This window comes from Melopsittacus undulatus, chromosome 3 (assembly GCF_012275295.1).
Source record: "Melopsittacus undulatus isolate bMelUnd1 chromosome 3, bMelUnd1.mat.Z, whole genome shotgun sequence".
Taxonomy (NCBI): domain Eukaryota; kingdom Metazoa; phylum Chordata; class Aves; order Psittaciformes; family Psittaculidae; genus Melopsittacus; species Melopsittacus undulatus.
The window spans coordinates 72721927-72736937 of record NC_047529.1 but is presented as its reverse complement, the minus strand read 5'-3'; the positions used below and the strand labels follow the sequence as shown (position 1 = coordinate 72736937).

Sequence of the window (15011 nt, the reverse complement as noted above, 5' to 3'; positions counted from 1 at the left end):
AGGCTGTTTGCATTTTGTTCATTTTGCAAAGTGAATGTTAATGTTTGGTGCTATAAAACTAATGGTGTGGTAGAGAATATTCACTCTAAAAGTCCTTTTGTTGTCTGTACAAGCTAGAAATCCTGCTTTTTGAGTTTTCACACATGGAAAAGAATGTTCCAACACCTGTCTGTAATTGTGGGCGTGTGCATTCCTAATGCAGAAGGTATGCACTGCATAAGAAGGTGATTGAGCTAAGTGAGGGGAAACACCCAATACATGCGTATATAGAAGATGACAACTCATCCTCATTGTTTTAGTTTTAGAGTAGGCTAATATTTCTAAACATGAATAAACAGAGCAGCTGGCAAAACGCAGGTTCATGCCTGGAGCCTTCCAGGCTTCTTTTCACTCAGTGCTCATCTGCTTGTGCAAGCACAGTTTCATTCTCCTGCTGCCTTGTGAGGAGGAAGGAGCAGCTCCTGCTGCCGAGGTGCTTCCAGCTCTCTGCAAGCGTGCAGGAGCTGGCATTCCCAAGGCCAGCTTGCTGCAGCTGAGGAGACAACACTCATAGACCTTCTTTGATTAGGATATGTCGGTGTTGTCAGGGCAACTGTTAACAGCAGCGTATCATATTTTCTCCTCTTGTGTGGCGTGCTGAATATTTTAGTCTGCTATAGCTGGAAGAGGTTTGCAGGAGGAAGGTGCTGCCGCAAAGAACCCAGAGCTGTGGGCTAGGATCTGATTTAACAGGTTAAGGCAGTGACAAGCAGCATCCAAACTAAAGTGCCTTTAATTAGGGTTTTTCTTGAAGGTGGGGAAAGACTTGCAAGCTTTTTGCGGCTGACTGGATGTTGGTATTTATCATCTGTTTGCGTACTGCTTATCCATAGGGGATCTATTACAAGTGCTCAAATGAACAGGCAGTGTTGCAGCTAGCGGCTGAGTAAGGGCTGGAGTTTCTTACTTTTTTTTTCTTAATAAGCAAGAGGCAACAGCAACATGTCTGGTTCAGCTACTGCCCTACGACAGGAGAGACTGAAGAAAAGTGCCAGGACAAATCCCTTGGGTTTATTCACCATTAACGAAGAGGATGAGCAGCAAAAGAATGAGAATTCCAAAAGACTGAAAGGTATGTTGCGATTCTGCAGCCTGACTGGGGCTGTGTGTGAAATACGCTGGACAGCAGGCACAGTTGCTGTTTTTGTTAGCTCTTCTGTGTGCTTTAAAGACTCTGTATATGACTAGTGCAGTTTGGCAATGCATACTGGCACCCACAAATGCACTATGCTTGAGAGATGCCTGTATTTAAATCCTCTGGTTTGTTATGCAATCATCTGCTTCAGATAGGAAGAAAAATATACTTTTTAGTTATTAACCCCGTTTTTTCTGCTAGGGACAAGGGTCCTGAATCAGAAATATATTACTGAATTTCTGTGTGTTTTCTTGATTTCTGCTCACAGTTTTAATAAATAAGTGTTTAAAAAGACAGGTGATTGTAGGGTTGAGGAATACAGAAAGCTGCCTGTTATAGAAAGCAGTTTTGCCAAAGACAATGTAACATCAGCTATACACTTCCATTCATGTGCATGAGAGGCAGTGTGCTTTTGGCAAAGTATAGAAAAATACACATTGTTCAGATATGATTTTCATATGTCTGAGGGGAGTGGGGACGCCAAACAACAAAACACCCATAAACACAGAAAGCCCCAAACCCAACATATTTTAACTGCTAAAGAAAAATATTTATGGTGTTTAACTTGGGTGAATGGTAATGGTAAAGGCATGCTGATAGCCATTGGTTTATAACAGAGGTCTGTTAAGATTATGCAGCCCTTGCCTATCTCACTTCATGTAATTAATGTTTCCCATATGGATCCTAGGGTTTAAATCCTGTGGGTCTGGCAGGGATCCTTCACCTTACAATTGTGACTGGAATTTTAAGTGTGATTGTTAGAATTGTTATTTTCTTAGTGATCAATTAATTCCATTTATATGAGCACTCATTTTTTGGTCTTACGCAGGATGGGGGTGAAATGGTAACAGATTTTTGTTTGTTTGTTTACAAAGCAAATGTTACTTTGTAGCCTCCAGACAGTGTTTCAAATTTCAGATGTTACCATTCTACCATGTAACAGGAGAGGCTAGCAAACATTTAAATAGCAAATATATAGTATGTATATTTATTAGAGCTGAATCATTTACAGCTGTTTGGTTTTTTTTTATTCTTAAAGGAAAAGGATGGCTTGGCAGCTTTTACAAACAAATTCAGAACTCAGATTTCTTTTTTTTTTTTTTTTTTTGAGTGTGCAGTTTGTATTCCTCAGCACGGTAAAGAACCTGACAGATTTAGTGACGTGATGAAATACATATTTGTAGTAGTTGTTAATGTACCTAATGGGTTCAGGTCTTGTGTACATAGTTACTTGCTCTTCTTTGCATTTGAAACTGCCCATATAAAATGGAGATATAAACTCTAGTGTGAGGTTACTGAGTTTTTTAATGTTTTAAGAAGCATATTGCTTTCCTTTAGCATCTACTGGATGGTTTCCAGAGTCAACAGTCCACAGAGCTAGGAATCACCAATTTTCCTGGTTTTGTTCAATGTCACTGATAGTTTAAGAGGGTAAAATTTCTTGTTGACTTAGTGTTTTCTACTTGCAGTGGTTTTACAGATGTGATTATCCTTTGAATCTCTTGTAACTGAGAAACCAGTTTCTGTTATTCTTTTTTTTTTTTTTTCCTCTCGTTGCTGTGATATGTAAATAGATAAATATGGTCAGAAGCACAGACAGCAAACTAACAGATGTATGTACTTTTAATAAGGTAAAAATTTGGTGGCTTACCTTGAATACTCCTAGTGAGAAATAATGTAGGAGTCTGTACAAAATATTGTGGAAGTATACTCATTTGTTTTTCTTTTACTAAAGGCTTAAAATGGCTCATACTGTCTATAGAACATCATTTGCACACTGATACATGTAGCTATTTACCCTTCTGTGCATTTGAATGTGTTATCAGTGGCTAGATGGGTTAGAGCTGGAATGCCCGGTCATGCATGTATTCAGGATGGTGTTCACCCTTTCCCTTCATGGTACCAAACAAGGTCACTCCAGTGCTGCAGCTCTGAGCAGAAACACAAGGTGTGTGGATCGACTCATGTGAGTCTTCCTTGAGTCTTTAGAGTCTGTTGTTCTGTTGCTACTTTACAGTGTTTATCTCAATTCTTTACCTGTCCTGTTTGGTCAGCGAGTACCTGCTGAGATGGTTTCCCTTTCACCCCCCAAGCACATACTAAGCCAGTGTTATCCTTATGGGAGGTGGACTACGTGTCTTCTTCATTTGCCATTTCTGTAATTGTGCTGGACCCTGTCTTTGTACAGCAGAACAGTTCAAAACCCAAGAGGTCTTTAATGGATCTAATACTCCAAAGTAATAAGGCAGCTTGTTCCTCCATTAAGGATATTTTAATATCATCAGAAGTTTTAAGATAATCAACATTTTGGTAGTTCAGGTTTTCTCAGAATACTGAGGCTTGATTAGTGTTTGTATGAGAGTTGTTTTTGTCATCTGGGAAACATTTATGTGGATCATAAAGTGGCTATCATTTGTGAGACTTTCTGTAAACTGATTTTGATATCTGCCATTTTTTTTTCTTGTCTTTGTACTATAATCTGAAGTCTAGTAGGCAAGGAGTTTGTTCCTCCAGTGTAAACAAATAATGAAATGAAAGTGTTTTTTTTTATCTGGAGTTATCAAAAAGCCTGCAGTGATCTTTGTACCCACGTACTCCTGATACTTCCTGTCCTTTGATGTGAATTGTATTCACTGCTTTTTCACCAAATATTTCAATTTCCTTTCCTCCTCCTGTCTCTGGGACAAGACCTGCATTTTTGTTACGTGTCTGTGTAGCACCCACTATTGCAGGGTCTTGAGGTCCCACTGTTGCATAGTACAACAGTGTAAATAATAATTACTTTGAATTGCCTTTTTTTACTTGTATTAACAGCCTCTATTCTCTCCCATTGTAACACACAAGGATTTTGCTACATAGCACACTCTTCAAATACAATTTGTATGAGTTTACAGAAGCTTATTTTGTACTTGTATTGTTTTTGGTTTTAGTCACCAGCTTTCTAGCAGTTTTGCAACTATATCCCCAGAGAAACTAGACAAAACAGGCACAGAACCACACACTTAACAGCTTCAGTGTTCCCTTAGAGCTTGTGCCGTAAACCAAGTATTATTTCTGTGACTGAAGATAGTGTGCAAATGTGGTTCTTTATATAAATCACAAAGATATGTCCAGGTAGATTAGCGTTTACTTAAAAGTACCCATCCTCTTTGTGTGAACTTTGGCCTCAGCTGTTCCTTGAATTCAGGCACAAGCAATTTAATTCACCTTAGTATTTCCCTCCTCTGCCCTGTTGACTTTGTGCACTTTGGATGTAGTCTTGATAACTCATAATTAGATGAAATTAAGTGATACCTCCTCTCTTCTTCCTCCTGGGGGCAAATGCCTTCTCAGATGTTGATAATGCTGTTTCTAAAGTTATACAGTGTAGAAAAGTAATGCTTATGGTGCTGGATTATGAAATTGAATAATAACTGAAATGGTTGCCTTATGAGATTTATGGCAAACTAGTGAAAAAAGTCTCAACTAACCTACCAGTGGAATCCTTCACCTGCCTGCTTATTTAAGTGATAAGGGAGCACACGTCTAATCTGCTAAGTGGTACTGCTGTTAATACAAAGCTAGGCACACATGCTTTAGGTCTCTGTACAGTAAGATTGATTCTTTGTTATCTTGAAGGGCTTTTTCCAGTCCTTTAGTGCATGGCAGTGATGTCTGTGATTGCCAGCATATTTTGCTGCAGTTCCATGGGTGGTTATGTTTTTGTGTAATGCTTTTAGAAGTAAGGTTTGTTCATCCAGAGAGAAAGCTCCCTCGTCTAACATGACTGTGTGCTTAGTCTCAGTGTTGTGCATGTATTAGGAAAATATATATTCCTTGTTAAATTCAGTTTGGCTAACTTTTAATTTGGTTGTTATTTTGTTGCCATGTGTCTATACCCAAATACAAACTTAAGATACCTGAAAGAAAAGGGAATTTGGCATCTGCAAGGGCATTAAACTAATAGTCCTGGAAACTGAAACTGTATACCTACAAAACAGGTACTGCATGGGGTGTGGAGGTGTAATCTTATCCCACACTGTGGAGTCTGTGCCCCAGGCAGGATTCAGAATGACAGCTTGGTCTCTGGCTTTCACCATGCTTTAAACCAGCATAACTGCCTGGGATGGTGGTTCTCCCAACGGCGCCTCTTGATGCTAGTCAGGAGACTGTCCTCCACTTTGTTTTGGGCAGAACACTGAGCAGCTATTAAAGGCTAATGAACTGTCTGACCACAACCAAGTACTGGAGGTTTTCATGACAGTTAGTAGCCTTATCTTGCCCATCTGCATTTGAGACAAAGTTAGGGGAAAGAGGGGGTGGAAGGAAGAAAAGGTACCAATTCCCATTACAATGTTGGTTGTGTAAAGGGGCACAGCTGAGAACCTGAACAATGTGGTTTGTCATCCCGCACCTTCCGGTGAGCTCTGCTAATGTTTCTCTGTGTTTCCTCTTTCTTTCTGCTAGCCAAGTCCAGAAGTGTCCAAAAGTACCTGTGATTGGTTTTTTAATCCCTCCCCCCCCCCCCCCCCCCCCCCCCCCCGGATGTTTATTTAAAAACTACTCTTAAAGTATCTGGGACATACATTCTTAAAAAAAAAAAAAAAAAAAAAAAAAACAAAAAAAAAACAAACAAACAAGCCAACCCTATATTTGTTACACAGTTTGCAGCAATTGGGGCTGCAGAAGGAAATTGTAGGTGGTTTTTTTTTTTCAGGAAGCTACTACAAAGCTGCCTCCTTTGTCGAATTTTGCTGTTAATGACAGTAGATAATGGCAAGCATGCAATAGCTTATTTATAATAAAGACAAAGAGATTATAGAACCATAGAATGGTTTGGGTTGGAAGAAACCACAAAGATCATCTAGTTCCAACCCCCTGCCATAGGCAGGGACACCTTCTACTAGACCAGGTTGCTGAACATCCCATCCAACCTGGACTTGAACACTGGCAGTGATGGAGTATCCACAGCTTCTCTGGGCAACCTGTTCCAGTGCCTCACCACCCTATATGGTGGTGTTCCTAATATGAAGCTGTTTATTGGCAATGAAGCAAAGAGCCTATGCTGGAAGTCTCAGGGCTAGCAGGGAATACGTCTGTAGACCAGTGGAGCAAATTTGATCTGTTCAGTCCCTCTGGCTTTCAGAGTGAAAGTCCCAGGTCTGAGGATTTAGCTTGTGTTGTAACACCGTCTGTTCATCAAAGTGTGTGCTGGGACAACTGAGAGTTTATCTGTGCGGGATAGGAATCGCCTTACACTTCTAGCTCACTTCCATGAGAAGAGACTTCCACTGCTGATTCTGGAAGACTGCGTTCAAATATTTTTGTCAACTGTTGTTGTGGGGGGAAACAACCTGTGTTTTATGCCAGTGCTCAGAGAACATACTTGACATTGAGTGTATAGATGGCAAGAGTCCAGAAAAGCAGGATGCTGATAGTCTTCAAAGTATAAGCTATTTGTTAAAAGGAATTCAGGTTAACTTGGCATGTGAACTGAGGATAATAAAAATTAGGGAAAGATTGAATTTTTCAAAGTAACCTGTGTAAGTAACAGAGTTACTTCATCCAAGATAGAAATGATAACATAGTGTTCATTAGAGCTGTCCATGTGAGAACAGGGTGCAGTGTTTGGTTACTCTACTTGCATGGCAGAATGCTTCTTGAAGTTGCAAAAAGATTGCTGTTCAATTTAAAAAACTCTCAGGAAAGCTTTATATAATAAGAAGCACCATTCATAAAAGATTGATAGCAAGTAGTGGAGTTTCTTCCTTATTCACTGTTACCACTGTAAAAGTAGTGGCTTTAAAAACCATAAATTAGGTATATGATTCCAACTGTGGGAAACATACATGTAAAAGGAATGTAGGTTTATGGTTATTTCTTATGGGGGAGAAAGAAAACTGAAAGTGGTAGATCTGTCCAAGGACCTTGAAATTCTCTGAGGTTCTGACGCATTAGTGGGTTTTTTTATTCCTAAAAGCATGCAAGGGGTTTATACAGCAATAGGCCATTGCTGTAAGATGACAGCAAGAAGTGGAACTCTATGCCTTATCTGTACCACTTTACACATGCCTGAGTCGTGCCATGCTTTTATTTTACAGTGGAAAAATTATGCAATAGCTAAGCACATATTTTTAAATTAAATATGTTGCAGTTGGATCTGATGTTTTTGTGACTGTGGTGTTGCTGGTGTTCTCAAGCTTGCCCAGAAACTGCTGTATCCATTTACTCCTTTGAAGTTGCCTTTGTATCCAGGTACATGGAAATCTGTATTTGTTTTTAAGGAAAAAACTTTTGCTTGTCGTACTGAACCCCAGAGAAATCAATGAACACAGGCCTAGAGTGTTGCTTCTGGCCTTGAACAAATGCTGGTGGACCTCTACTCATTACCAGGCTCACCTGAATCACTAGGTGATTCCTGAGTAGGTAATTGTTCTTCCTGCAGAAACTCACACATGTACGTTCTTTGCTTACCCAGCTACCCACAGAATATTTTTGTGCCCTTTTTTAAGGGGTTTTTTTTTCTCTTGTCTCTTTAAATTTAATCTGCGTTTTACAGCTGGAGAACTTGTTTTTCTGGTATTTGAGAGTTAAGAGTTCTAAGTGAAAGCATCGCATGTTTTGTATTATCATCCGAAGCCTCTTCAGAAGTGATTTATGGTTGTTTTTTTGGGGGGGAGGAGGGGCTGTGTTTGAGGGGTTTTGTGTTTGTTTGGTTTGGTTTTGGGTTGTTTTTTTTTAAGCCACATTAGATAATTATTTCACTCAGTCTACCCAACCTCAGGCCACAGCAGTAATGAGCCAGGAGAACAAATGCCACAATAACTGATGCAATTTGCTTTATTTTAATGAATTACCTTCACTAACTTGTGTATCTTGCACAAGTGAAGGTGCATCTTGCAGTACAGTAAAGGTGAGAGAAGCTATGGGAAGTGTTTAATAAGCAAATAAAAATGCAGATGAAACATCAGAAATGAAATTAGTGAGTAGTCTAAAACTTGGGCTTTTACATTTTGTTGCTTGAAGCAGAGTATTTTTCTCTTTCAGAGGAGTGGAATAATGTTTACCAAATTCTACACAAAACTCCATCTCATTGATTTATAGGTTTCACTATGACAGCCATTGAACAGCCCAGTTGTCCAAACCCAGTCTTAGTGACCTGTATGTATAGCTGTAGACTAGAAATAGCATGCAGATAGTGTAAATTTTCTTTTTATACTAGCAGTTTCAGAGAAGCACTTGAGTGCAAACTTCACTTACTCCTTTAAATCATTAACTTCTAGATAATGGCTAGAATGAGCAATGTTTCAGGAGGCAGGTCACTGCAGCTTAACTTGGATGCAAGTTTTTTCAAAAAGTATGATTTATGTCCCTGTGCTAGAGGCAGAGACAAGTGATTTGGGGCAGGCTATGCCAGTGGAAAGCTGATTTACTACATGAGTACTGACCCAGACCACACAGTAATTGTACTGTGTGTGCTGGGGAACTGTTTGAGTGGTTTTGAACTAGAATAATACTTTCTGTGGCTTCAGTAGGATGATGGTACAAGATTCCTTCTAATTGTTTACAAGATTAACTACAGCAAGATTAACTACTCTTAGGGTGGTGAGGTACTGGAATGGGTTGCGCAGGGAGGTTGTGAATGCTCCATCCCTGGCAGTGTTCAAGACCAGGTTGGATGAAGCCTTGGGTGATATGGTTTAGTGTGGGGTTGGAACTAGATGATCTTGAGGTCCTTTCCAATCCTAACTATTCTAAGATTAAAAGTTCATTGAAGCTTTTATTCCCTTTTATTAATGCTGGGCATATAGATTATCTTCTAGTTGTTTCAGATCTGTTGAAGCCTAGTTTTGCTCGTTAGCTCTGTAGAGGCAAAACTTTTTCTTATTTTTTTTTCAGGGATTAGCTATGCTTCTGTAGGCTTGAGTTCATGTCTAGAGTTTATTTGTACACGTCAGCAAGAGGAAGTGGGTTTGGGATCAAGAGTTTGAGCAAATCAAGCACAAGTATTTGCTGAGACGGCTGGGAAGCAAAATGTTGAAGTAGTAGAGGTTCCAAATCATAGAAAATTCCAGTTGATGTCCTTCACTTAAGAATAAAAATTCAGTTGCCTGAAGCACTCTTTCTTTCCTGGTACTAGTATCTATACACCTGGCTTAAGGGAAAGCGGGAGCTTACTGTTAGGAGTTACAGCTGTGGATTCACAATTAGTCCTTAATATCAGTAGCTGGTTTTTAGTAGTGTGTGTTGGAGGCCAGATTTACAGTCAACTTGGAAGAGGAGGCAAAGAGTCAGTTTGTTTAGAGAGTTACCCAGAAACCTCAACAACCAAGGAGAAATACTCAAGGTAGTGGAAGTCCCAGAAGGAACTCCATGTACTTAAAGACTGAATTTGTAGTTTTGTCACTGGCTACCTGCTCTTGTGTCTTTATTTCTCTTGTTTAATACTGCTACAGTCTGAACCCCCAGCTGTGCTACTAATTGGTCTGTCTTTCACGTGGAGGCTATTTTTTATATTATTTTTTTCCACAGTCAACTTTCTTCTGAGTCTTCCTCTTGCATCTGGTTCAGATGTAGGGACAACTGTCCTTCCACAGTCTGGCATGGCAGGTGCTCACAGACCTCTCCTGTGATGTGCTGCTGACTTTTCTGTTTAGCATTGAAGGCTGTGGAATGAGGCTAGTGCCACTGCACACCCCTGCAGCCAGGAAATACTTCAGCTCTTGGAGTTTCATTGAAAGAAGAGCTTTGCTGCAGTCTAGTGCCATGGCCATCTCCTATTGCATGGCATGCTGGTGGTAGAAATGTGTTCTCCTTCCTTATCAGGAACATGGATGCCTCTGAAGAATCTGATGATAGCAATTGGTACAGAAACCATTAAGAAGAGTTTTTATTTTCTGTGTACTGCGAGACAGTGAGGAAAAGGAGTGAGGAAATAACATACATTTTCAAATAATGTTTCTGCAGGATGCCTGAATTCTAATGTAATTGATGGGAGTATGATCGTAGTGCTTATGTCTTGGGCAGAGACAGTCTGACTAGTTGAAAGTCTAGGGAAAGATCCTGGACCTAAAATCTCATAATATTGTAAAAGATACTGTTAAGTGTGATGAAGAGGCTTGAATTTTGCGTTCTTGAGTTCCAGGTCTTATTCAGCTTAATTTTAAACTCCTGCAAAGGCAAGGTTTATTATAGAAGTGCTGACAGGACTTGAGTCACACTGTTGTATCTGAGTGTACAAAGCATCTTGTTTCACAATTCTGCTTCAGAGAGCTTTTCAGAAAGCTATTTTGGAAATGCAGGTTTATCCAGTTACCCACCCTTGACATGAGAAATCATTCTTTCATGCAGCCAATTCTAGCTTTGTTTTTTCCCTTTCTGAAGTCAGTTTCCTCATTGCCTGAAAGCTGACTGAAATTACTGACTGAAAGCTGACTGATGAAAATTACAACAGTAGATCTTGGCTTGCATTCCAAGATACCACGGATGACATCAAATGTATCTGAGCTGTTTTTGAAGACACAGAGGTGTCATGTCAGTGGAGTTTGTACTTGTTTATACTTCTTATTGTGGCAGTGTGGTGGAAAACAAATTGCTGAACCTTCTTGCCTGTCATTCCTTCTTAATTGTAGCAGTTAAAATGGTGGCAGTCATTGTAAACAGAAAAAAATATCATTGTAAACAGAAAAATCATGGCAGTCAGGTGAAGTTCCTGATGACTGGTAAAAGGGAAATATAACCCCCATTTTCAAGAAGGGGAAAATGGATGACCCAGGAAAGTACAGACCAGTCAGTCTCACCTCTGTGCCTGGCAAAATCTTGGAGCAGATTCTCCTGAAAGGCATGCTAAGGCACATGAAAAACAACAAGGTGCTTGGTGATAGCCAGCATGGTTTCACTAAGGGACCAATTTGGTGGCCTTCTATGATGGGGCTATGGAACTGATAGACAGGGGTGGAGCAGTTGATGTCATCTACCTGGACTTGTGCAAAGCGTTGAACACTGTCCCGCATGACATGCTTGTCTCTAAATTGGAGACAAATTGATAGATGGACCACACAGTGGATAAAGAACTGGCTGGACAAAGCCTTGGGTGACATGGTTTAGTGTGAGGTGTCCCTGCCCATGGCAGGGGGGTTGGGACTAGACAATCTTAAGGTCCTTTTCAACCCTAACTATACTATGATTTCTTTGAGGAATGTACATCCCATCTTGGACATGCAGTCCACGCAAACTCCGGATAATGCTACTTTCACATTTTGTATGCCCTTTCATTAGGAAAACCAAAGCATGTTTACCTTGCTCTCTTATTCTCTCCAGCAAAGTAAGAAAAAATTAGGTTTTGTTTAAAAATAGAAACAAAATGAAACACAACCAAACTTTCTCAGCCATCTAGCCATCTATGTTAAAGTGCTGTGGTTAGTTGCAGTCTGAACTGCAAAATGAAAGGGTAAAGGGGTATAGAAAAGGCAGATGGCAGCTGCCATCTGTAAACCTGAAAAGGACAGCAACAACCAGCTGCTGAGCGAGGTATTGGCAATAAAACTAGGGTGCAGCCCAAGCAGCTTGTGCTGCTTCTTGTGCCTGGGTTATCAGCATTTTGTTGTGTTCTCACTCTTTCAATCTGTCTTTTTTGAAATATTCCATAATGTATTTATTTGGTTTTTGACAGGATTTTGGATCACCAGATTACTCTCAAGTTTAAGAAACAAATGGCAACTAGTTTGTATTCAGAGAGTTTCTGTGAGCCTCACTGTCCTTGTGAGTTAACTGGATTACTACTGTAAACCACATTTCAGATACTCAGTGTCACTGAAGGCTGTGTTCAGAGTAGCTTGACTTTTCACTGCAATACGTTTAACATAAATCATTGTAGTTCATAACTGACGCAAAGCATAGGAAAGTCTGTGATGCTTACACCATGGTGATAGTTATGAATGCCTCCTTTTTCTATTAGGCTTCCATTTAATCACCATCCTCAGAGATTGCAGCCCCACAACTACTATCCTTTATTAGTCTTCAAGGTGGATAATGGGGAAAACTCTTCAAGAAGCCTGAGAGGACTTGAGAAGGACTTCAGGGCCTTGGGGCAACTGGTTCAGGGTTCAGGAGCCCAAGTACTGTTCTTGTCCCTCCTGCCAGTAACAATCAATGACGATGGTTACATCAGAAAAATCTCACTAATCAATTCCTGGCTCCATGACTGGTGTCAGCATCAGAATTTGGGGGGGGGGGGGGGGGTTGACCATGGATCAGACTACATGGCAAAAAAGCCTGCTGATGGCACATGGGGATCATCACTGGGGAAAGAGATCACCGTGGCTGAACAGGGAGATACTGCTTGAACTTGGGGAAAAAAGAGAACTTATCACCTGTGGGAGAGGGGACTGTCACCCCATGGAAAGTACAGGGATTTTGGTAGGCTATGTAAACAGGAAGAAAGGCAAAAGCACAAATGGAACTAAATCTGGCTAATGCCATAAAAGATAATAAAAAGTACTTTTACAAATATATTAGCAATAAAAGGAGGGTCAAGAAACTTTAAGAAAGGGGTCTGTGTTAGTGGGAGAGGTTACCCTCATCTGTTTGTTGCTGCTCACTTTTGCTTGCCCTTGTCATGGCTTCTGGGGGTTGGTTCAACACACTTTAACCAGGGAGCCACACAAACAGACACCTGCTCTTGAAACAATGTAAGCTAGCATAGCTTCAGAAAGAAACCAGGTAGGGAGCCACCTGATGTGAAGGTTTACTTTTTTGTTTGTGATGATGGTAACATCTGTTTTATCAGTCCTTAAAGGCAGTCAAGATATGTCTTATAATGATGCTGTAGAATAATTGCAGTGCGTTACTAGAGTTATTGCATGCTAATAAATGGGATGGTCTGTGGAGTAAGCAGGATTCAGCAGCTGTAACTCAAAGTAAGATTTAATTTTTCTCCTTGGTTACAAAACCCTTTTGTAATGTGTGTTGGGGGGAGGAGGGGGTTGGCATTTACTTATTTTTGAAAGCCTTTGTTCTTTCTCATTCTCAGCCAGTTCTCTGGCACTAAATAGCTAACCTGACCTGTTCACTTTGGTTGACTGAAGCAGTGTGAAAGTACACCAAGACAGGAGGCTGGAAATGAGCCAAAGTCAAGAGACGCCATAAAAATACATATGTGGAGGCATGTTGTTCTTCACTTAAGGAAGAATTTTTTCCATTCTTTTTTTTTTTAAAGCAACTGTCTCTTGAGACCTGCTATAGGAAAACCAGTTATTGATTAACAGTCCTTCCAAGAACTGTGTTGCAAAGTCTGTCTCTTCACATGAAACTTCTTGTGACTTAAAGAATAAGGGATGATAAATATCATGTCTAGTAACATCTACAGGAACAATCTCTGTTTCCCTCTCTGAGGAGGAGAAACTTGGTTTTGCAGGACATCCTGACAATAACAGTTATAATAAGAGCTTTCCCAACTGACTCAAATATTTCAGGCTGTAAAGGGATTATTGAAAATTACTTTGTGGAAAAGCAGCCAGCTGGTGAGGCTCTAATTGCCTGTGGCTGAGCAACAGTGCACCTACTTCCTATTCTCTGCACAGTGTTTTCTCGCTTTTTCTTTTTTTTCCCCACAACTTATTTGATTGACCTTTTGCTTGAATGTTCTTTGAATTGAAACAGCATTGGTTACCTACTCCAGAGAGTTTCATACGTAGTATAAAATGTATATATTTGTGATACATGTATCACAAAATTCTTTTATAAAGCAAGAGCAAAATGCTTTAACTGTAAGCCTTTTGAAAAGATTTTGCTACTTGCAGGTATTAAGATGTTGTGAAATCACTGTCTGCATATTCTGAAACTTTCACTCTTTATTGCACTTTTGGATCTTTAAATGGGAAAAATCCAATGAGATCTGACTTTCCTAATACACTGCTGTATTCTAAATGCTGAAGCCACCTTCCAGATACCTTTATTTTGTATTGCTGAAAACTAGTGCAATTATGTTTATACATTGCTTTTTAAAAGGGGAAATGAGAGAAATAAAATGAGGAAAATAAGGAGTATGTTGATATCCTGCATGCCTTCAAGATTAATCAGGACTTTCTGCTGAAAGAAAAGTTTGTGCTGAATACAATCCACTGCTGAGTAAGTGCAGCATCAAGGCTTATGTTAATTGGCAGTAGTACCTTTTTAGCAGTTTCCTGTGCTGTACTTTGTGACCTGCTTGGGCAGGGCTAGCTGGTCAGAGCTCCTCTGGCAGTAATGCTTGCAGAGTGGGGCTGTTTTAATGGACCATTGCATAGCTTATTGGTTGTGGTCCATGGAGCTCTACCCTTCATGTGCTAGTAGAGCTAAAAGCTCTGTGTGTTGGGGTGCTGGTGGCCAAGTGGATGGCAAGAGAAATTGCCTGCCAGGGTGATCAGCTGAGCAGGTCTGCTAACACTGTGTTGGAGTGCCTGATGAAGTACACAACTGTGTCTTGTCCTATGTAGTTTTAACTCATTGTGCAAAGTGAAATCTGTCATAAGAAGAGATGCTGTGGGGCTGTTTGGCAAGAAGATGCATGTCATGATAAGGCATGTGCAAAACCATTAAAAAGGTTGGGCCAACTTTGTCCCTGTTGACATTCTTCTGAAGCAAAGTAAATTTAAAAGGTAGTGTATTTGAACTCCTGTGTTCAGAATTAGAGCAGTTATCCTTTTCTCTTGGTAATGGACTGAAAACACTTATTGCTCCTGTTCCGGATCTCTGGTTTATTGAGCTGAGCCACATTTTGCAAGTAAACAATTGGTGATGTAATTCTTGCTTGAAAGAAATAACCATCCAGTATCCATTTCAAAGAATGAGAAAGCTTCCAAGGACAGGTATAGCTGTG

General features: G+C 40.1%; 1 protein-coding gene across 3 annotated transcripts in view; it reads left to right on the top strand.

Moving 5' to 3' along the window:
- MAP7 (microtubule associated protein 7) overlaps positions 1 to 15011 on the top strand; it is a 111522-nt gene that overhangs the window by 12245 nt on the left and 84266 nt on the right. For 2 of the 3 annotated variants that reach the window (XM_031053992.2, XM_031053991.2), the window contains exon 2: positions 965 to 1111. The exons of the other annotated variant lie outside the window; for it this stretch is intronic. In XM_031053992.2, coding sequence (XP_030909852.2) covers positions 965 to 1111 — 147 coding nt within the window. The remainder of the gene's footprint in view (positions 1 to 964; positions 1112 to 15011) is intronic. 3 annotated transcript variants of the gene reach the window in all.